Here is a 23,121-nt window from a genome sequence, read left to right as displayed (position 1 = left end):
GAGAGCGATCACAAGTAGGCAGAGAGGCAGGCAGAGAGAGAGGAGGAAGCAGGCTCCCCGCCAAGCAGAGAGCCCGATGCGGGACTCGATCCCAGGACCCTGAGACCATGACTTGAGCCGAAGGCAGAGGCTTAATCCACTGAACCACTCAGGCACCCCTGAAGGCAGACACTTAACCAACTGAGCCACCCAGGCACCCCTGTTTACCTATTTCCTTATCACTGTCATTTGTGCCATCCCTAAAACAGCCTCTGCCTCATATTCTACTTTAAGATTTCTCGCAGTCACCTGCTAACCTGGCTTGCAGTAATGAGTGTGGGTACTGCTTTTTCTGTATCTCATCCTGCCATTCGACCGCACCTGCAGCTGGAGTCTACAGGCCCCTCCTGAAAAAACTTCTATTTGAAATCATTATGGATTCATGGAAAACTGCAAATTACACACGCATGCACACACATAGGGAGGTCTTATGTACCTTTCATTCATTTCCCGATGGAGACATGTATAATTGTAGACAACCTCACAGTCACAGAAACTGACATTGGTACAAGCCCACAGCGCTTATTCAGATTTCACCAGCTTTGCATGTACTCATTTGTGCATGTGTATGTCTATGCAGGTTTTTTGTTTTGTTTTGTTTTTTTGTTTTTTTTTTTAAAGTAAGTACCATGCCCAACATGGGTCTTGAACTCATGACTCTGAGATCAAGAGTCATATGCTCTATGAACTGAGCCAGCCAGGCACCTCCTGTGCAGTTTTATCATGTGTGTAGATTTATTTATTTGTGAGTATCATCATAATTAAGATACCAAACTATCCCATCATCACAAGGCTGTCTTGTGCTACCCCTTTATAGCCACACACTGTCACTAATTCTCTTTCTCTATAATTTTGTTAATTTCGAAGATGTTCTATAAATGTAAGCATAGCCCTTCTGACTTTTGACCAGTGACTTAGGAATGTTGTATACATGCAGCTTCCCTCTGTTGCCCTCCTGGAAGGATTCCTGAAGGGTGAGGACTGTTTTCTGTGTGCCGGGATATTGAAGGGGAAGGCATCAGCTCCATCATCATATACACTGTGCCAAAGGCCTAGGACATTTTTTTGTTTTAATTTTATTTATTTATTTGCAAGACAGAGAGAGAGAGCATGAGAAGGGAGAAGGTCAGAGGGAGAAGCAGAGTGCCTGTTGAGCAGGGAGCCTGATGCAGGATTTGATCCTGGGACTCCAGGATCATGACCTGAGCTGAAGGCAGTTACTTAAGCAACTGAGCCACACAGATGCTCCAGGCCTAGGAAGATTTTTGACCGCAGGAAAAAGTTTGTTTTTTAACTGGCTCAAAGTATAAAAAGGAAATGCTGAAAGAGAAAGGAGCAGATATTTAATTGCATGACTATAGTATATAACCTATGTATATAACCATTCAAAGGAATTTTAATACATTTGAAATTTTCTAGGTTATCTTTTTCCCACTTTCTGGAAATATCTAAGTTTGCATGACAGGTACTGAATTTTGCTGAAAATATTCTTGGTAGGGTCTGTAACAAAAGCTAAATTAAACTAAATGTTAATTCTTTCAAAACGCCTTTTTACTCTAAAATCCAGCTCTCTGGGGAAATAACATTTTAGCTTTGAAATTAGCTTTGAAAGTAGCTTTGAAAATAGTTTTCTTAAAAATTACCTGAATAGTAGAATTGATTTCAATGTCCTTTAGTGATATTTGGGAGTTTATTGAGAAAGCCAAAAACCAATTCACTGGAATATTGTAAGGCAGTACAATCTACAGGCCCTTAGTTTACTATTTCTCTGCTATGTTCAGGGGGTCTTATCTATTTACCTACCCAACATAGCATAAAAAACATTTCCCCATTCCTCTACATGTATTTTTGACCCATTTTATCCCTTAGTCATATTTCTCATCCTTTTCAAAGCATGAAATACCTTTTTAAAAAATTGGGTTTTCTCCTTTTACTTTCATGACAACTAATTAGACCATATTCTTTTTTACTTGGTAAACCAGATCATCGGTTCATTAACTAACAGTGAAAAATACAGCTTTTACGGAGATCTGAATGTCCTCTTCTTTTTCTTTTTTTTTTTTTAAAGATTTTTTTTTTTTTTTTTTTTGTCAGAGAGAGAGCGAGCGAGCACATGCAGACAGAGTGGCAGGAAGAGAAAGAGAGAGAAGCAGGCTCCCTGCTGAGCAAGGAGCCCGATGTGGGACTCGATCCCAGGACGCTAGGATCATGACCTGAGCCGAAGGCAGCCGCTTAACCAACTGAGCCACCCAGGCATCCCTGAATGTCCTCTTCTTGCATGCAAATCAGCTTTGAGGAATTAACTATTACTGTATACCAGGTTCTTTGGTAGGCATTGGCTAAATATTGGTGGACAAGACAGATTCCTTGATGCCGTGGAATTTGCATCTGTTGGATCCCCTTTCTAATGTGGGTGATTGCTTAGTGAACATGGGATGCACATCAGGGATGCTGGTTGTGGGTTTTAACTCTCTGATCCACTTAGGTTATGTAGCCTGTGGCCTCCATCTCTATAATAGGGACCTGTCTGCCATTGGATGGGGGACAGGTTGAGTCTAAATATCATGCCACCTCCTTGCCAGGTCAGCACTGGATGCATCCATTTCTTTATTCTTTTCTCCCAAGAATTTTTTTTTAAACACAGTGGCATTTGATTGCTTTCTTATGTCCAGGTCACTGAGTCAGAAGGAAGGGGTTCTGATCCACCCAGTCATTAGGGCCCCAGGATCCTTCCATCCTGGGATGCCATGATCATTAGCACTGGTCTTCAAAGTTGGCACAGTAGGGGAAAAGAGAAGGGATAATTATGAGTGGAGATATTTGTGGTCTAGGCCTTCAGTTGGAGCATGTCACTTCTACCAGTGTTCTCTTGGCTAGAACAAAGTTTTTTATTTTATTTTATTTATTTTTATTTTATTATTTCCAGTATAGTTAACATACAGTGTTATATTAGTTTCAGGTATACAGTAGAGTGATTTAACAATTCTGTACATCACCCATTGCTCGTCAGCAAGTATACTCCTTAATCCCCATGCCTCCACCCACGTCCCCTCTGGTAACTATCAGTTTGTTCTCTATAGTTAAGAGTCTATTTCTTGGTTTGTTCCTCTCTCTATCTCCTTTGCTCATTTGTTTTACATTTTGCTTAGTGTAATACTCTCTGGCTCCATGTCATTGCAAATGGCAAATTTTCATTCTTTTTCATGGCTGAATAATTTATCATTGTATTTATATACCACATCTTTTTCCGTTCATGTATTGATGGTATGATACTTGGGCTGCTTCCATAATTTGGCTATTGTAAGTAATACTGCTATAAACATAGTATAAACATAGGGGTGCATGTATCCCTTTGAATTAGTGTTTTTGTATTCTTTGAGTAAATACCTGGTAGTGTGATTACTATATCATAGGGTAATTCTATTTTTAATTTTTTGAGGAACCTCCTTACTCTTCTCCACAGTGGCTGCACCGGTTTACATTCCTACCAATAGTGCAAGGGGTGGAATGAAGTTATTTGGCCCCAGCAGAAAGGGGCTGTAGTCTCGTGTGCCTACACATTTGCTCTCTCTGCCAGGACCTGTCCTCCTAGGCACCAAATATCTATTTTTTAAAATTTTTTTAAAGATTTTATTTATTTGACAGAGAGGGACATACAGCAAGAGAGGAAACACAAGCATGGGGATTGGAGAGGGAGAAGTAGGCTTCCTGCCAAGTAGGGAGCCTGATGCGGGGCTTGATCCCAGGACTCTGGGATCATGACCTGAGCTGAAGGCAGACGCTTAACAGACTGAGCCACCCAGGCGCCCCTCAAATATCTATTTTTATTGTTCCTTCCATATAGAATATACTCACCCTATCTCCCAGGGAATTGTTGCATTCAGCTCAAAGTATAAGGTCTCCCACAGATGTGTGTGTGGTCCTTCCCATCAGGTTGTGGTGTGACTTCATTGGGCCAATAATTTAGGAACCAGAATGCCCTTCTTTCAGGTACTTGTTTATTGAGAAAGCATGGGGGAGGGGCAATGGGAGAGGGAGAGAGAATTGCCCCACATAGGGCTCAACTCTCAGGACCCTAGGGCCATGACCTGAGCTGAAATCAAGAGTCAGACCCCTTAAGTGACTGAGCCACCCAGGTGCCCCTCTCACAGGTATTTAAAAAGCGAATCAAATCAGTGATTTTACGTGTTTCTCTCACTCCCAACATGTATGATATCCAAAATTCTGGTCAGCTTGGCTGATTGCCTGCCCATTCCTGGTTTCACCATGATCTGTGGTTTCTCTTTGTGCCCCTACCATCACTGACAGATGTCCTGGAGAACATGATGGAGCCACCACAGCGAGACTCAAGTGCACCAGGGAGGTTCCACGTAGGCAGTGCGGAATCCATGCTGCATGTTCGACCCGGGGGATACACACCCCAGCGGGCACTCATTAACCCCTTTGCCCCCTCACGAATGCCCATGAAGCTCACCTCCAACAGAAGGCGCTGGATGCACACTTTTCCTGTGGGTAAGTTGGTTGCTCGGGAAAGAGCCTAGGCTGGGAGCTGCTGGTCCTGGTCCTTGTCACTAACCAACCATGTGGCTTGGTCAAGTATTTCAACTTGTCTACCCCTCTGGTGCCCCACGCATGAGATGGGGATAACCATGGCCATTCTGCCTATCCCAGGGGTTCTTGTGAGGATTCTTGAGGGCATTCTTGGAAAGGGCCTTGTAACGACCGAGCTATGTAAACCTAAGGGCTTCTCATTTTTGTTTGCAAAGAACTGTACTTTGTCACCCGCCTTCTTTCTTAAGGTGATTGCTCCTCATTCTTGTTCATTCCTTCCTCTCCTAGCTCTCTCTCTGGATAGTGATATTATTGTCTTGCTTACACAGAAGTTAGGTTACTCTGTGTTATCTCAGGGGTCTCTGACAACTGAAAAAAACAAAACAGGACATTTTTTGAGAAATGGGTGAACCTTTTTTTGTTTGTTTATTTGTTTTTAGTTCAAATAAGTAAAAAAAAAAGTGTAAAATAAGTGGGTTCTATTTTTTATAATGAGATGCTGTACAGAAATAAAATTGAAATACAACCATATACAAACCTATGTTGAAATTTACAAACATAATGAAAGAAGCCTGACATAAAGAAGTACATTCTGTATGATTCCATTTAAATTAAGTTCAAAAGCAATCAAAACTTAAGAAAATTTTTTTCTTCAATTTCACTGTTTTTCCTGGTCCGTCCTTTTTGATCTGTGTTCTGTCCTGCAGAGGATGACAGTAAGGTTTTATAAAGCTGTGGCTAAAATTAAACTTCAGCTTAATGGGCTCTGACTGGGCTGGGAGGGAACAGATGCATTAAACTCCAGGGTTTTTTCATGGAGGCGATCCTGCTGAATGCCTGCACATGTCTAGTTATTTCTTCCACTTGCTTTTAGTGTTAAAAGTTGAATAAGTGAGAAATGAGTCTGGTTGTTTGGGCTGTAATGGGGGTTCACTCCCAAACTCCTCTTTGACCCCCTTCTCCCTGCCATAATCAGTCGCATGATTTGTTTCTTCCCGATGTCTCTTTCCCTACGTTGTTATCCCCATGGGCTCCCTTCAAATTCTCTTATGAGAACTGTTGATGTTTGTTGTGTGACCTCTAGCTCTTCTTTCTCCCAACCATTAGGTGCTCTTTCCTAATACAGGACTGTCCGGCCCCACTTCCTCTGTTTCCTCCTACTGCCTGCCCAGCCTGCTCATAGCTGAGGCCCTCCTTTGCCCAACTCCCCAACTTGGCGTCCCCTTGCTCCCATCCTCAGAGGTTCTGTTCTTCCCCAAGCCCATCTGGTGGTCTCCTGCTTGTCTTTTGGCTCCTCCACATTTGCGATTTCATACACATTGTTTCTTCTGCCCAGGTAGCCACCCTCTCTTTCAGTTCCTGCTAACCTTGCTGAACACTCACCTCTGAAGCTTCTCCTTCCCCAGGAAGCATTTTATAGTAGATTTCACCCATGGTGATTTCTCTTCCGCCCACCCAATGTCTTTTCTGCACTTGCTCATCCTCTGCTGCTTAGAGTTACAGTTGTCACTGCCTTATGTGTTAACAGAGTCATTGGCATTTCACTTGTTGTGTTCTTTGTTTAGTTTGTGTTAGCCCTCCTGGGAGGGGCCCTGTACTCCTATACGTCAATATTTCTCCATGGTGTCTCAGCTTGACATGCATGAGACAGAGGCTCCTAATGTATTCTGAGGCTAAACAGGATGACAAATGTGAGGCCCCACAGGAGGGTGAGTCCTGCTCAGAAGAGGAGATGTCCTTTTGGGAAGCTGGAGGGTCATGTGTGTAGTGTTGCCCTTGGAGTGCTCTCTTGACCGTCTCTCCCAGCACCCATGTCCCAGCAGCTGGCAAGAAGGAAGAATCAAGCTAAGTACAAAGCACTGGCTGTTGGGTGGGAATGATGCTCAGTGGATCTTTGTCTGGGTAGGACCATCCGGAGAGGCCATCCAGATCCATCACCAGACCCGGCAGAATATGGAGGAGCTGCAGGGCAGCGGGCAGAGGGACCCAACTCACTCCTCTGCAGAGCTGCTGGAGTTAGCGTATCATGAAGCAGCTGGAAGGTGAGGATGTGCGTAGGGCTCCAGAAGGTACCTTGAGAAACTCCCCAATACCCAGGACCATGGCTGAATAGTCTGCCAAGTATTATGTTTCTATGACTTGAAGGGGCAGGATGAGATCAAACCTTTCCTTTGTCAGTGCCATTCCTTTCACTGGGCCAAGTGCAAAGCAAATAGCCTGACACTGTTGCCACATGTGTTACCCAGGCCCTGCTGTAGCTTTCATTTAAAGCATACTTTGTAAACCTCAAACATGAGCTTCGTCTAAACCTTAGCCAAGGGTGAGACCGAGTGCTGAGGCAGGTGGTTCATGCTGCGTGTTTCAGGCAGTCTGTCTATGACTTTTGTCGTTTTGGTCACTGAGAAATTCCACTGTTGAGTTTAGAAGTTGTTTATGCTAAAAGCAGTGGAAATCAAGGCCTGCATTTATAGAGACAACTCTTCTGAACCTGGGCTATGAATGCGGTACAAGGCAGCCAAGAGAGTCAGTGTAGGAATAAAGTCACTTAAGCCTTGACAAACATGAGCTGGGGTGACCTCCAGCCTCACTGTTCCTCTGATGCTTTAGGAGACACTTGGCAAAGGGCAATCTTCGGCCCCCTTTTCAGTCACCTCGACATGCCATGGGTTGGATGAGATAGGGCAGGGCCTGACCCTCTTTATCAGCTTAAGTTACCTTACATCCTTCTGTCCATGTGAGCTGGGGAAGGCTGAGGACAAGAAAGGGCTGCCCTGTATGGCAGTTGGAGAGTAGTTTTGAGGGGGCAAGGGCAGGACAAACAGGCCACGGGGGAGGCCAGAGCTGGCCCACATCCTGAGCACGGCAGCCCGGTAGCCTGTGATATGGCTCCCAGTTGTTGCCAGCCCATGTGGCCAGATATTCAGAGCTGTTTTTGATGAAAACTCCTGGGATACAGGGTAAGCAGGATGAAAGAGGTGATGGTCTGCATTAAGCCAGGTGGCTGGGCTCTGTTCTCTGCAGGCACAGCACTTCCCGTCAGCCTGGTGACAGCATGTCCTTCTTGAACTTCAGTGGAACAGAAGAGCTTTCTGTCAGCCTGCTTAGCAGCAGTGGTGCAGGTAACCAGTCCAAGAGGTAACTTGGGATGCTCGGAGTTGCAGGCTCACATCTAGAAAAGACCCGGGGAACCAGAGAAGCAGGGCCAAGTCTATTCTGGGATCATTTCAGCCACGATTTTGGGTGACCTATTTAGAAGCAGTGCTGTATAATGCATGGAATTAGAAATGGGCCGCATGTTACATTTTGAGCCAAGAACACATTGGTCAAGCCACATTCATCATTGGCCTGTCAGTGAGTCGTGACCAAGGGCTGCATATGAGCTTGGTGGGGAGGGAAACACCCTTGGTGTTGGATAGCAGGAGAAGCCTCTGCTCTCAAGGAGCTTCCAGATCTGGGAGTAGGGGCCTCACCCAGCAGCGTAAAAATAATCAGAAGAAGCCCAAAGTGAAACAGTGTGATTCCAGTTGTGCAATCAAAAAAGAGAAGGGTGGCATTTTTACTTCGAGAAGTGGGCAAGCACCTCAGAGTTGAAGGCATAGAATTTGGTTACCTAGAGAGTTAGCAGGTGAGGGTTCTAGGTGGAAGTGGGGAGAGGATAAACTTATACAGGTTATATGATTTCTGGAAGCACTTGTATATCTCCCCTGTCATGCAGTCATCCTAGGAGGACATATGCTCTTAAATATTTTTTGCACATGGGGCAACTTAATGCCCAGAGGTGTAGAGATATTACATGAATCTCTCAAGCCCATGGCCAGGTATCCTGACTCAGACTGCTGTTCATCATTTCGACCACACTTTTCAGAGTACCATTAGGATGTAGGGGAGTAGGAGTTGGGATGGGTGAGCACAGATTTTGGAAGGCCTCACAGGACAGCTGTTGTTCAACATGAGTGTGAAAAACATTAAAACTTGGGGGTCAGGGTGGAAATGGGCTGCTCTTAGTTTTCTGTAACTAACTGCATTTCTATAACTTAGCTTAAAGAAGGTATAGTGAAAGTGAAATTGTATGAGATTGCTTGTTTGAAGTGTTATTTCCATTCGTTGGTTGCTTTATCCAACAATATTTCTAGAGGTCTGTGGCTAAGCATTGAAAAGCAGTTGGTAGTAAATGAATCCCTAAAGGATTATAATTAATTCATTTTCTTCCCTTCTTCCCTCCTTCCCTCCTTCCTTTCTTCTCTCCCTCTCTCTTTTATTCTTTCTCTTTAAATGAGAAAATGAACTGAATAACAGTTTGGGGATAAGATTTTTTTTTTTTTTTTAAGATTTTATTTATTCATTTGACAGAGAGAGATCACAAGTAGGCAGAGAGAGAGAGAGGAGGAAGCAGGCTCCCTGCTGAGCAGAGAGCCCGATGCGGGACTCGATCCCAGGACCCTGAGATCATGACCTGAGCCGAAGGCAGCGGCTTAACCCACTGAGCCACCCAGGCGCCCCTGGGGATAAGATATTTTTTATGCCTGCACTCAGGGTTCTGAAAATGTCACTGGGCTACCAGACTCCTGTAAAGTACTTTCAGAACATCGTTAAGGCAACCTTTCCATTTTGCTAAGCCAAGGGGCCATTTTATAGGAACCTAGACTTTGAACTTCCCAGGCTGTTTGGAGTGGGTTGTACCAATGAGGACTGTTCTAGGACTCACAGGACTATAGTTTGACCTAGTTTTCCTGAAGCAAGGGGATTCTGGGTTCCAATGGCAACAACATCGAGATTTACCCTGACTAGTCTTGGAGTGGTTCTGGGCCTGGGATAGAAAAGGTAGACCAGATGATTTCTCAGAAGATGAATCTTTTGGAAATTTGAAATCTACTTTGAGGAAAACAGGAAGTTTCAGAGTCCTTACTTGGGGATGGTTGTGGAAGATCCTCTAATGACACCATCATGCTTGCACGGATCACCTGAGGGGCCTCTCTGCTTGGATGACTCCCGAGTACCTCATCCTTAGTGTACTGACAACGAAAATCACGTCTTGAGGTTCCCCTACCCACTCTCCCTCTTCTGTTCCTTCCTTCTTCTGACTCTGGCCCCTCCCCTCCATTCTCAACTGCCATTGCTTTGGTTCAGAAAATACTCCTGTCATTTCTGGCCATGATTATGATAGCAGCCTTCTAAGTGATCTTCCTGATCCTGTTCCTGTCCCCTCTGATTCATCTTCCTTGCTGTTACCAACGACATAGTTCCAAATGCAAATTGATCAGCCACCCCTTCCCATGTATAAAACCCTCCCTTGGTTCATGGCTCCTGCCTGCCTTGTGTCCTCATTTGTCACCACGTCCGCACATCACTGCATGGAGAAAGAACTCAGGCTGTCGACTCTTTGGATGTGAGTCCTGACTCCACTTCTAATGAGCAATGAGGCACTCAGGCCAGGTAACCTCCATGTGTCTCACTTTCTTCTTCATCATTCAGTGTGATAATCCACGTACGGTGGTTGGAATAGCGCCTGGCATGCTTGGGGCATGCTCTGTGAATGAGAGCTGCCATTATTGGGTATGTTATGAGATGTGCATATGTTATATTCCAGCCATTGCTTGTGGCTCCTCCAATGATGCTTGTCCTCTTATTCCTTTGCATGGACTAGTCTGCCTGCAGAATGCTTTTCCTCTATCTTCAGCCCTCATTCTCTCTGGCAGACATGAGCTCAGTCTTTATGATTCAAGCCCAACAATACCTTCTCTTTGAAGCCCCACCCTGGTGGTTTGCTCTCATCCCCAGGCCTTCCCAGGAGATGATAGACATGTTTCCACAGAGCTCCACATGCATAACGCAATTGTACTACTTGGCATATCATGATCCCGCTGTTTGTTTCTATGTCTGTCTCTGCACTAGACTGAGAGAACTTATCTTTATTCATTTTCTCTCCACAGTGTTTAGCACATTTATTGACAAATGAATTTGTGCTTCCACGATCAAGCTGCCATATGTGAGAAGCATTTGAACAGCCCCTGAAATTATTTTCTTTAATTGGTATGCAAGTGCGTAATTACATAAATATGTTCTAGAATGTGTAGCTTCTTAGAGAAGGTGTGGGCTCCTTGGAGTCTTTTTCTAGTCAGGGTGAGAACGTTAAGTAGGATCATCCTTAACTTTGCCTGGTCTCTTTATGATTGGTAGCGTGTGTTTTCAAAGAGGCAAGAGGTCATTAGGAGGTGGACTGAAGAATTGGGCTCCTATAGGAATTGAATTCCCATCTTTGATCTTGTGCTTCCTGATCAATTATGTCAGCCAGCCACAGAAAGGATTAGGTAAAAATCATTCTAATTTTTATTACCATGTATAATAACCAATTAATGTCAGACCTATCAGGATATATCTTGAATCTTTCCATATGGTATCACTGCCACCAGTCCCAGCCCTGTCCAAGGTACCTTCATATTTTGCTTGACTGTTGCAGTATCCCACTAGCTGGTCTCTCAACTTCCTCCTTTTGTCCTTTCATGTAGTTTATTTCCAGCACAGCAATTCTGAGTGACCCTCTGAAAATAGAAGTTAGATCATGAAACTTCTGTGCACAAAACCCCCTGGGGCTTCCCAGTGCACTCAGATTAAAAGCCAAGGGTGTTATGGTAGCCAACAGAGCCCCCTGCCTCTTGGGACCCCTTTGTTACTCTCAGACCTCATCTCCTCATTTCCCCTTGCACTTCAGTAAAGTGGTTTCCCAAATGTATGAGGCACACTCTGCATCTGAGGCACACTCTTGCTCATCCCTTTGCTCTGCTGTCACACTGAAGAGCTTTATGGGTAAGGTCTGCATGTCTGAGTTTGCCCAGGACAGTCCCTAGTTTGAATTCACTGTCCTGTATACTTATTAATAGTGTCTCCTTTTCACTCTTGAAGGTGTCCTGGATTGGATGATAAATGATATGGCCATCCTCCCCACAGCTTTTTCTATTCCTTCCATTAGGTCTTACCCAAATTGCCTCTCTCTACCCTGGCACTCCCCATCCATCTTCCATGCCTATTATTTCTCTAGAATACCACCTGTTATACTAGATCTTTAAATTTTGTATTTTTTATTGTGAGCTCCAACAAGTCAAGGGTTGTTTCCCTCATGGCTGTATCTTCAGAACTTAAAACGGTTCCTGGCACATATCAGGTAGTTGAATGAATATTAAAAGCTTTCTGAGGTTAGCTTTTCCTCCACTAGAGAGTGCTTTTCTTTCCTGTCTTATAACCTTCTTGAACAATGAACTGGATGCCTTTTATTAAAGGCTTGGATAGTGTTTTTCTGCCTTGCTTGTTTCTGAAGTGACTTTCCTTTCAAGCCATCCTCAATCTTCCTGGAATTTGGTTTGCTTTCTCAAAACCCACCATACTCCTACCTATTCCAGAAATGTTTATTGAACTGTAGGCACTGTGCTAAGGCCTGAGAAGAAACAAAATAATTAAGGCACCAGTTCTCTTCACCTCAAGGAGCTCTGGCTCACCATTCACTTGCAATTCTGTTTGAAGCAGTTTTATGCAAGATAACAACCATGAAAGGGAAGCCCTCTTGTGGGGAGCTAGACCTAGTGGTTTACAGTGCAGTTTGAACATGTGACCTCTGCTACATTATGATATGATAGATGAAGGAGTGCCCCAGCCCTGTCCCTCATGGTCTTTAGAGTTTAGCCTTTGGTTCATCATCTGTATAATGGACATAAAGATGTTCACCTTCATGCCTGCCTCACAGGGTTATTGTAAGGAGCAAAGGTAGATTGGGCTCCTTAAGGGCAAAATTGTTACAGTAGGTTCTCATCTGGGGACAAAGTGGGGTCTAACTAAACAACTAGTTATCTTTTTATTCATTAAAAGGTAGAAAAGAAACAGAACCTCATATGTGACCCCACCTTTACCTCCTGGGCTTGACAGTTTGCACCATCTGCAGGCACTCAAGCGTGACTCATATTTTCTCCTGCCTTTGGACGTGATTCATCTGCAAGTCACGATTCACAGGAGTGGTGCCTCTGTGGGTTTCCCTCCTGGCCCTTTAGAATTTCATTTTAAGCATTGTTGGCTGGGGCTCATACCTGTACACTTCACTTGTTTTTCACCATGCTCCCCAGCAGGGACCAGGTGGTTGATGAGGTTGGGGGAGACCATCTTTTTTTTTTTTTTTGAGATTTTATTTATTTGAGAGAGAGACCAAGACAGTGTGAACGAGCATAAGCAGGGGGCGGGGCAAAGGGAAGGGTAGAAGCAGACTCCCTGCTGAGCTGGGAGCCCACTGCGAGGCTTGATTCCAGGACCCTGGGATCATGACCTGAGCCAAAGGCAGATGCTTAACCAACTGAGCCCCCCAGGCAGCCTGGGGAGATCATTTTTATCCCTCTTGTTTCTTTAACTGGGCACCCATTTATAAGACTTGTCAGTCACTGTCATTCCCTTCCTTGGGGATAAGTGCTCTAGATGATTTTGGAAAAGAAAACAACTGGATGCCATGCTTTCTTTCCCTGTGGTATTGGGACTCAGAATCTGCAACTTGGTATTTGTGTTGAGTATTAGGTACTTGTGGCAGCCTGATAGCTCAAGTAGAGAGGAAATCGTAGCACACTGAAGCTGGAGAAAAGGCCCTCAGAGTCATTCATCCAGGCCAGGTTGGGATTTTTGTGGGTAAGTTCCATCTCTGTACCCCAGGGAGGAGAAATGACTAGCCCCACACACAGGTTTCTAGATGTCACCAGGGACCAGTTCCGAAGGCTCCACACTGATTACCTGTTTTGGCCTGAGGTTAGCAAGCAAAGGATATGTTCATACTTCTTCTTCTTCTTTTTAAAGATTTATTTATTTAATTTTGAGAGAGCGAGAGCAAGCATGTGTGTGCCTACGAGCAGGCTGAGGGGCAGACGGAGAGGGAGAGAGAGACTCTTAAGCAGGCTCCCTGATGAGCGTAGAGCCCAATGTGGGGCTGTATCCCACGACCCTGAGATCATGACCCGAGCCAAAATCGAGAGTTGGATGCTCAACTGACTAAGCCACCAATATGCCCCAAAATTCAGATTTCTTGACTTTGAAGAGTTGTCAAAAGACAAAGCTAAGATGGCACTTTTCAGCATTGTTTCCCCAAGTTGAGTGAATATTTGAATATGTTAGGTTGGAGCAGAGCTAACTGACCATGAGGTGTCACCTTGGTCACCTTAAGTTGTGAGGCTGTCACATGCCAGTAGCCAGTCCATTTTTATTGAAAGTAAAATCTTAAAGGCAGAGCTGGTGGGAGCAGCAGTTCGTTCGGCTTGAACTGCGAGAAAACTGTGAATAAAGAGCCTCATAAAAGAGCACAAAATATCTTTCTTTTAATGTTTTTCATTGCTGTTTTTTAAAATTAAAGTGTGTGTGCATGTGTGATAAAAGGCTGGTGGCCTTAAATATGCTTTTGTCCATTAGAGATGGCATAGTTCTACTTTTGGTCTAGAAGCCAGAGCTGCTCTGAGAATCCCTATTGGTTTGCCTCTTTGCACTTAAAGAATTGCCCACATAGTTATAAGTTGAACTGTTTCTTTATTAGTGTAAGAATTTCAGTTCTCATAGACCCAGTCTGGATTTGGGTTTTCTTAAAAAAAAAAAATATATATATATATATATATATATATATATATATATGCTTTAATGACAAAAATTTAGCATCTCAATCTGTGAGGTAATAATGTATTTAATAATTTCCTATTGCTCAGAATACATTTGTGAATGAGATACTTTGAGGTGGCTGGTTTTATACCAGTTGCCTTCATACTGGTTCTCAGGCTGAACAAGAAAATCCACTTTGTGGCTTTTTTTAAAAAAAAAAATATTTATTTATTTGAGAGACAGAGTGAACACGACTAGGGGGAAGGGGAGAGGGAGAGGGAGAGGGAGAAGCAGGCTTCCCACTGAGCAGGGAGTCCAACTTGGACTCCTAGGATCATGACCTGAGCCAGAGGCAGACATTTAGCTGTCTGAGCCACCCAGGTGCCCCCACCTCTTTGCTTCTTAAGAGCCATGCTTTGTGTTGCATGAAGATGGATGTTATCAGCCAATATCACTTTTTCAGAAAATTTAGCTTCAAATGGCTTTTGGCTGTTGACAAAGAACAGCTAACATTTTCAATAGCCGAAAACTGGTGTCCCAGATGGAGAGTCAGGAAATGAAGCATCTGTAGAGTTGAGCAGAGTCTAAATGCATCTTTCCCCTATTTACTGTGTTATCTTCCCTAAGTTAATTCTCTTCTCTGAGCTTCAGTTTGTCCATACAAAAGGAATAGTACCTACTTCATACCTGCCTCGTAGCAGGGGTTTGAATAAAATGAAACACTCAATTTGTCTGACTTAGTTTTATCTCCTTATTCTGATGACTAGAAATTAAAAAAACGAAAAATCTGCTGAAGGCAGTTCCAAAAAAAGAAGTCCTAAAACTGTTTTGGTCAAGTGCCATCATCTTTCTAAATTTAAAAAAATTTTTTAATTTTAGAGGCGCCTGGGCGGCTCAGTCAGTTAAACATCTGTCTCCTGCTCAGGTCATGATCCCAGGGTCCTGGGATTGAGCCCCAGGAGCTTGCTTCTCCCTCTCTCTCTGCCATTCCCCCTGCTCGTGTGCACTGTCAAATAAATTTTTTGAAAGTATTAATTTTAAAATTCATGCAGTAGAATTCATTCTTTTTAGTGTACAGTTCTGTGAGTTTTTAACAAATGTGTACAGTCATAAAACTACTAACAAATACATCAAGCAAGATACAGAACACTTCCATTACCCTCCCCCGCCGATTCTTTGTGTGTGGCCCCTTTGTATACAACCCCACCCCCTGTCCACTGGCAACCCCACTGATCTGTTCTCTGTCCCTCTAGTTTGGTCTTGTCCCAGCATGTCATGCACATGAATCATACAGTACGTAGCTTTTTGAGCCTTGCTGCTTTTATTCAGTGTATAATGATTTGAGATTCATCCAAGTTGTTAAATGTTCATTACTTTTTATTGCTGAATTGCATTCCATTGTATGAATGTATTAATTTGTTTATCCCTTCACTAGTTGCAAGATATTTGGGGTGTTTCCAGGTTTTGGCAACTATGAATAAAGCCGCCATTTACAGAACAGGTTTTTGTAAACATTGGTTTTTTTTTTCTCTTGAGTAATTTCCTAGGCATGAATTGCTGGGTCAGATGGTAAATATCTTTTTAACTTTTATTATTATTATTTTAAAAATATTTTATTTATTTGTCTTTAGAGAGCATGTGTGTGCCTGCAAGCAGGGGGAGGAGAAGGGGAGAGAGTAGGAGGGGAAAAGAATCTCAAGCTGATTCTGCCCTGAGTGTGGAGTTTCATGTGGGGCTCGATCTCACAACCCTGAAATCACAACCTGAGCTGAAACTCAGGAGTCCAGCACTCGACTGACTGAGTCATCCAGGTGCCCCATTAATTTTACTTGTTTTTTTATTTTCCAAATTTTCTTTGTTCATTCATTCATTCATTCTATTTTTTTTCTTTTTTTTATTAATTATTTTTATTAACATATAATGTATTATTTGTCCCAGGGATTCAGGTCTGTGAATCGTAAGGCTTCAACATTTCACAGCACTCACCATATCACATACCATCCCGAATGTCCATAACCCAGCCACCCTATCCCTCCCCACACTGCCCCCAGCAACCCTCAGTTTGTTTAGTGAGATTGAGTCTCTTATGGTTTGTCTCCCTCCCGATCCCATTTTGTTTCATTTTTTTCCTTCCCTACCCCCCAAACCTCCCACCCTGCCTCTCAAATTCCTTGTATCAGAGAGATTAATTTTACTTTTGTTTAAAGTTGATTTTTTTTTTAGTAATCTCTACACCCAACACGGGACTCAGACTCAGGACCCCGAGATCAAGAATTGCGTGCTTCTCCAGCTGAGTCAGCCAGGAGCCCCTGTCTGGGTTTTTTTTTTTTTTTGGTCTGTTTAACTTAAAGAAACCAACTGTTTCCCAAAGTGGTGCACCATTCTGCATTTCTACCATCAATGTGTAGGGTTTTCCATGGTCCCACATCCATATTCACACTTGGCATGACTTGTCATTCTAGACATTGTAAGAGGTTTATAGAGGTAATTTCTTTTGTGGCTGAGGATGTTGAGCATCGTCTCCTGTGCTTTTTTACCTTCTGAATATGTTTGGTGAAGTCTTCAAATCTTTGGCCCAATTTCTCTTCAGATTATTTTATTCTTGTTCTTGAGTTTTGAGGTCTCTATATATTCAGGGTCAGGTCCTTTGCCAGGTAAATGATTTGCAGATGCTCTCTCCCATGTCGTGGCTTGTCTTTTCAGAGTTTCCATAATGGATTTATACATATTTATTCTTGTTATAAAAGAGTCACATGACACACAATATCTAGAATAAAAAGTACGAGTTCTGGTTTACCTCCCAGTACCTCCTCCACCTTTTTCTTTCAGATAGCCACTGTTGACAGTTGGGTGAGGATTTTTTCAATCTTTTTTATAGTATCATAATTTTCTAGTAAATACATATTTAGAAAGGGACCTTTAAATATTGATATGTACTTTAAAATTAATTCTGTTACTTTTCAGGCAATAAGTTGCATTTCAAAGAATCTTTCTGTTTTTCCTTTCAGACCCCCTATAGGGAAAATCATTGTTTTTCCTTAAAGTGGTGAGTTTTGATGTGTCCTAGGTCATATTCCAGAAAACCAAGATTTGGAGAAGAAAAATCCAGATGATAAGGATGACTGATGAGTGAAATGAACTTTAAGTGGGTCATTTTATATTTGCTAAAGTTTTCTCCAGTTAGTTGAAATGACTGAAAAGTGGCAATTTCCTTAAATAAGTGGTGGTTTGCTTTTTGCCAGTGCGTGTGTGTGTCTGTGTGTGTGCATGCACATGTATGTGAATGCTAACTGTCATTGGGCGAAGAGTGGTATTGATAACCTCAAAGTAAAGTTTTGGCTTATTCTCAAGTTTTAGATTGTTCATTTTTCTTGGATTGACTCTTTTATGCTATTTGAAATATTCAGCATAAAACTTGTACTTGATTCACATTTTTATTTTTAGCTATAACTTTGGGCTCTTTCAACCATAACTGGCCATAACAGTTTTTCTGCAGAATGAGCCTTATTAAAACAACCTGTTTTCATCTTTCCATAGGTATGAATCCTAGGACTCAGAATAAGGATTCCCTAGAGGACAGTGTTTCTACCTCTCCAGACCCAAGTAAGAGGGGGCAGCTGATTAGGGTGGGGTCAGGGTGGAGGTGATCAGAACATAAGGAAACAAGGGGAACCCTATGGGCAGTCTACACATCTCTGGGGTACCAGAAGGCAGTGTGGTAAGGGAATACTCTGCAGCCTCTCCAATGGAAAGTGAGAGGGGCCAGATAACCTGTTCTGGAATGTGATTCAGGGCATGTGGGAAGGGTAACGGAATTCCCATGAAGTCCTTACGCTGGTCCAGAGCTGGCCTTAGCCCTTAAAGGCTCTGTGATGGCTCTGGAGAACAAAGGAATAAGAGGGACTGGAATTGTTTATATACCTGTAGTTGAAATTGTTTGACTGGGTTGCATTTAAAAAAAATCATCTTTATCTGTTGAAACATCTGTGCAGGAAGAACACATCTCAATATCTGTAACAGCGTAAATCCTACCACCTGATTGACTTTATTTTACTTAGCTATAACCAGTAGAGATATATTATTGAGTCTTTTTCCCCTGGCTTATGATTAACATAATAATCCTTTTGCTTTTTCTTCAGCCCCCCCCCAACCCCCCACCCCCCACCGCCCTTTTTTGAAGATTTTATTTCTTTGTTTGTCAGAGAGAGAGCAAGCACAGGCAGGGGAGAGGCAGGCAGAGCAGACAGAGGAAGAAGCAGGCTCCTGGCTGAGCAAGGAGCCCCATGTGGGACTCGATGCCAGGATTCTAGGATCATGACCTGAGCAGTGGATTAACGAACTGAGCCACCCAGCCCGTCCCTCTTCAGGGCCCCCCCCCTTTTTTTTAAAGATTTTATTTATTTATTTGACAGAGAGAGATCACAAGTAGGCAGAGAGGCAGGCGGAGAGAGAGAGAGGAGGAAGCAGGCTCCCCGCTGAGCAGAGAGCCCAATGCGGGACTCGATCCCAGGACCCTGAGATCATGACCTGAGCCAAGGGCCGCCGCTTAACCCACTGAGCCACCTAGGCGCCCCACCTCAGGGCCCTTTTTAATAGCAATGTTAAACACATTACATCCCAGTTTGAATATTCATTCATTATTGGTGACCATCTGGGTGGTTTCTAGTTTCTTAGCAATACTGTAGAATGCAGGTGTAATGCATGATGCAGTGGGTATAGCTTTTCTTTCCCTTCACATCCTTGGAATATATTTTCCCCAAAGTACAGTTGGCAGGCTGATTATTTTCCAGCAATGAATAGATGAGCCTGTTACTTCTGTTCAACCCTAGGACTGGATTTTGTAATCCATGTTTATCATTGTTAATGGTTTTGATGCGGGTCCTCCTCAAAGGCCCTCTTTATAGGGCCTGAAGATGCTGGAGTTAGAAAAGAGACCACAGTCTTTTCCCAGGGAAAGAACACCATTAAACTAAGAATCAGGAGCTTTCTCACCATGGGATTTGGGACCACGCATTTGAATTCTCTGTGTCTTGGTGTGTGCTCAGCAGAAAACATTTCTGAAAGATGTTCATGATCCTGAGGGATAGGACGCTAACGAGAGCCAGAACAATCTAAGAGGGCATGAAGATAAACTGTCTTGTGCTTCTGGCTTCCCACTGTGGTTTTGATCTGGTGTCTTCCTTCTGCTCCTGGTCCTAACAAGGAAGTAGGAACAAGCTCACCCCTTCATCTGCCATTTAGGGAAATTGGGGTGATCAGTTAGGCTCTTTTGGGTTGTGTTTTCAATTCTGGAAGTGTTAATAAGTTAACGAGGCCTGTGTATAGTCAGACTCGTAGAATGAGTGTGGAATGGTGGTTACTAGGGGTTTGAGGAGAGGCAGACATGGGGAGGTACTGATCAGTGGTGTAAAGTTCCAGTTATGCATGATGAATAATTCTAGAGACCCGTACAGCACTGTGCCCAAGTTAACAATATTGTGTAGTACATTTAAACATTTTTAAAGAGAGTTCCCATGTTAAGTGAGCTTACCACAGTAAGATAGAATTCAAACATACAAACAAAATACTCAGACTTGTGTAGACCATGGAGTTAGGCCTCTGGCAGGTCAAATCATCTTTCCCAAGGCAGTGGCTACATGGGGCTTGTCTCCCACTATGACTTAGCATACGGGTCCTTTTCTTGTCCTTTAACTCTGCTTAAGTGGGACTCTGTTGTATTCGGTAGTATGTGTGTCTCTGTCACTGCATGGTGGGAAGATCCCTAAGCAGAGAGGCTTCTGATCGAGTAACCTCTGGGAGGTTTGGCTTGGCCAGGTGTTTAAAGGGGTTGATGGTATTGCAGTCCCTGCTCCAGGGTGGCCATGTGAAGGCTGATGAGACAACAGGGGTGTATCGTGCTGTGAGCCACATTAGCACTGTGCAAAAGATACAGTGTTGAAGGCGTCCCATGCTTGAGACTCAGAGGCAAAGAAAGGCATGGAGTGTTTCTGTTTCCTATTGCTCCCTTGTCTAGAGATTTGAAAAATAATCTTTGCTTAAATTATTTAAAGAGATAACTGCCCTATTACCTTGACTTAGTGATTCTCATCTGGGGAAGGATTTTTGCTCCCCAGGGGGACATGTGGCAACAACTGCGGACATTCTCGGTATTTACACCCAGGAGATGCCACTGGCATCTAGTAAGTACAGTCCAGGAATGCTGTCCAACATCCTGTAATACAAAACACAGCCCCCCATGACAAGGGATTACCCAGTCCAAAATGTCAGTGGTGCCAAGGTGAAGAGACCCTGCTTTAACCAAAGATCAGGCAATTCAGGGCAGACCCGTGTGATTGGGCCCGCTCTGCTGATTGCAGCTTTCCTTTCTAGATCATTAAACTCTGTCTCTTGAAGTCCTGGCCTTGTAACTTTCCCAGACATCCTTCTTTGACTTCTCCTACCCTTTTGGATCTGTGGCTTACTTTTGCAATTCTGGAAGTATTCCTCAATTCTGCTACCATATGCTCTTTGCTCCCAAATCAGGCTGAGCTCTTCTTTCCCCACCAGCCACACTGTAGTCCTCCAGAGAGGCTCTGGCTGGAACTCTTGGAATGTTGATTTGCTTCGACCTGTAACTCTGCCTGCGCTGCCCTGCAGTAACCTCACTGGCATTGTGGCTGTAGCTTAAGATCAGCAGAAAATGAGTACCAGCTGTGAATCCCATTTGCATGATGGGATTGAATGAGCACGTGCACTGCATTGTCTAACAAACTCTGTTTCTCTCTTTCTCCCTCCCCCCCACCCCCTTCCTTCTTCATCCCCTTTCCTGGCCATTTTGTCACTGTTCACTGTGAACTCCTTCCCCTCCTGCCCCGCCCATGTCCCACACCTGCCCTGGCGACCACACGTGCCTTTCTCCTCTGTTACACGAGGCAGTTCTGACACTGTCTGCTCCCCCTGTAGTGCCAGGCTTCTGTTGCACAGTTGGAGTGGACTGGAAATCTCTCACTACTCCGGCGTGCCTCCCCCTCACCACCGACTACTTCCCCGACCGCCAGGGCCTGCAGAACGACTACACGGAGGGCTGTTACGATCTCCTTCCAGAAGCAGACATCGACAGGTCGGTGTCAGAGGAGGGTTTTGGATGCGTGTCCAAACACTGCATTCTCAAACCTATGTCTTCCTTTTCTGTTCAGAGAATTTCATGAAGTAAAAACTGTCCATTTTTTTCTTTGGGGTTCTGTGTACATGCCTTCTCTAACCATTTCTCCTCATGGGTGCTTTCTCACATTTTTCTGTGGCAGTTGCTCTGGACCCACTAGATAGGATCTTTTTTTTCTAAGATTAGCTATCTGAGCTATTCTAGGAACAGCTGTTAGCTATTCCCTGCCTTCTTCCTCTGCCTCTTTGAACTGATCATTTCTCCCCAAACTGGCTTGTAGATTGTTAGTTTTATGAATCACCATGGAGTGCTTATCAGGGCTGGCTTGTGGAGTCAAAGCAAAACAGAGGATGGGAGTGTGGACTCTTTGAGTGTCACTTCGCCCTGGACCAAGCATGTCCATGTGAACAACCGTCTGTTTTCTCAGGAGGGACGAGGAGGGTGTGCAGATGACGGCCCAGCAGGTGTTTGAAGAGTTCATCTGCCAGCGTCTCATGCAGGGCTACCAAATCATAGTGCAGCCCAAGGCACCGAAGCCCAACCCCACTGTCCCACCCCCACTGAGCAGCAGCCCGCTCTATAGCCGAGGTGAGTTGTTCTCTTTGGACTTGGATTTTTTCCTTTTCTACTAAATTCATATAAGTAGGTTCTCAAGATGGTAGGGAATAGGTAAATCCAGGAGAATTACTTTTCAACACAACATTTTTTCTTTCTACAGGAAGAATAAAGTCTCTGCTACACCCAGATTTATCTTAAAGCTCTCTTTAATCTACTGCTCTCCTTTTAAGGAAGGGGTGTGACCCAGTTCAGGAAGGTCGCAGCCTGGCTTTGGCAACACCTAGGAGTAGCAGGCACCTGAGCCAGGCCTGAACTATCAATGTACGTTGTGAATGTTTTAGACCCGATATTTATTTCTAGCACAAGTCCTGGACACACAGCAGGTTCTCAGATGTTACTTAAACCTGGAATTTATACTCCCCACCCCATTCTGGCTGCATCTTCTCTTGTTTGTCACTGAAGCTTAGCATGATGAAGCAATACTGGATCATCTGTGAGTAGTAGAGACTAATAAGTGACAGAGACGCAGTGAGGCCAGTTGAGGTTCAGCCAGGCTCTGGAGAGTTTTTCTAAAATAAGTCAGGTAGAGAGAATAAAGTGTAGGTGCTTAGGATCAGAAAGCAGTGATTACTTCCCAGGACAATCCATTACTCTCCCACCTTTTTTTTTTTTTTAATTTATTTATTTGACAGACAGAGATCCCAAGTAGGCAGAGAGGCAGGCAGAGAGAGAGGAGGAAGCAGGCTCCCTGCTGAGCAGAGAGCCCGATGTGGGGCTCAATCCCAGGACACTGAGATCATGACCTGAGCCGAAGGCAGCGTCTTTAACCCACTGAGCCACCCAGACGCCCCACTCTCCCACTTTTTTTTGTGGCTACTGAGCCTCCCCACTCTCCTAAACTCCCAGTCCAAAGCCTCAGATATCTTTGGCCCCATGAAAGTGCTTCGGGCCAGAGGATCAAAGCAGTGTGATGGGGAGCTTGGTGGTCCTGGGTGGACCAGTTGTTGCTTATGATGAGGCTTTGGACTCCCTCTGGATGTTGTTTGAAAACCCATTATGATATTTATCACTTGTTGCCTTCTTTTCATGTTCTAGACTGCACTGAATATTAATCTTCCTGAGTGCCAGGACTCTTTCATCTTCATGTTTTTATCTCCTGCAATAAAAATGATTGTGCCTGGTATACAGCAAAATGGGTTGATAAATATATGAATGAATGAATCGCC

The 23,121-nt window shown here is 43.9% G+C and overlaps 1 protein-coding gene across 10 annotated transcripts in view; it reads left to right on the top strand.

Moving 5' to 3' along the window:
* DEPDC5 (DEP domain containing 5, GATOR1 subcomplex subunit) overlaps positions 1-23,121 on the top strand; it is a 133,884-nt gene that overhangs the window by 62,596 nt on the left and 48,167 nt on the right. For 5 of the 10 annotated variants that reach the window (XM_044243840.1, XM_044243843.1, XM_044243839.1 and 2 more), the window contains exons 22-27: positions 4,348-4,551; positions 6,497-6,632; positions 7,612-7,709; positions 17,734-17,799; positions 21,112-21,295; positions 21,765-21,925. In XM_044243840.1, coding sequence (XP_044099775.1) covers positions 4,348-4,551; positions 6,497-6,632; positions 7,612-7,709; positions 17,734-17,799; positions 21,112-21,295; positions 21,765-21,925 — 849 coding nt within the window. The remainder of the gene's footprint in view (positions 1-4,347; positions 4,552-6,496; positions 6,633-7,611; positions 7,710-17,733; positions 17,800-21,111; positions 21,296-21,764; positions 21,926-23,121) is intronic. The other 5 variants (XM_044243844.1, XM_044243841.1, XM_044243847.1 and 2 more) reach the window with 3 other exon arrangements.

This window comes from Neovison vison, chromosome 3 (assembly GCF_020171115.1).
Source record: "Neovison vison isolate M4711 chromosome 3, ASM_NN_V1, whole genome shotgun sequence".
Taxonomy (NCBI): domain Eukaryota; kingdom Metazoa; phylum Chordata; class Mammalia; order Carnivora; family Mustelidae; genus Neogale; species Neogale vison.
The sequence above is the reverse complement of the archived record's forward strand: the minus strand, read 5'-3'. Positions and strand labels throughout refer to the sequence as shown.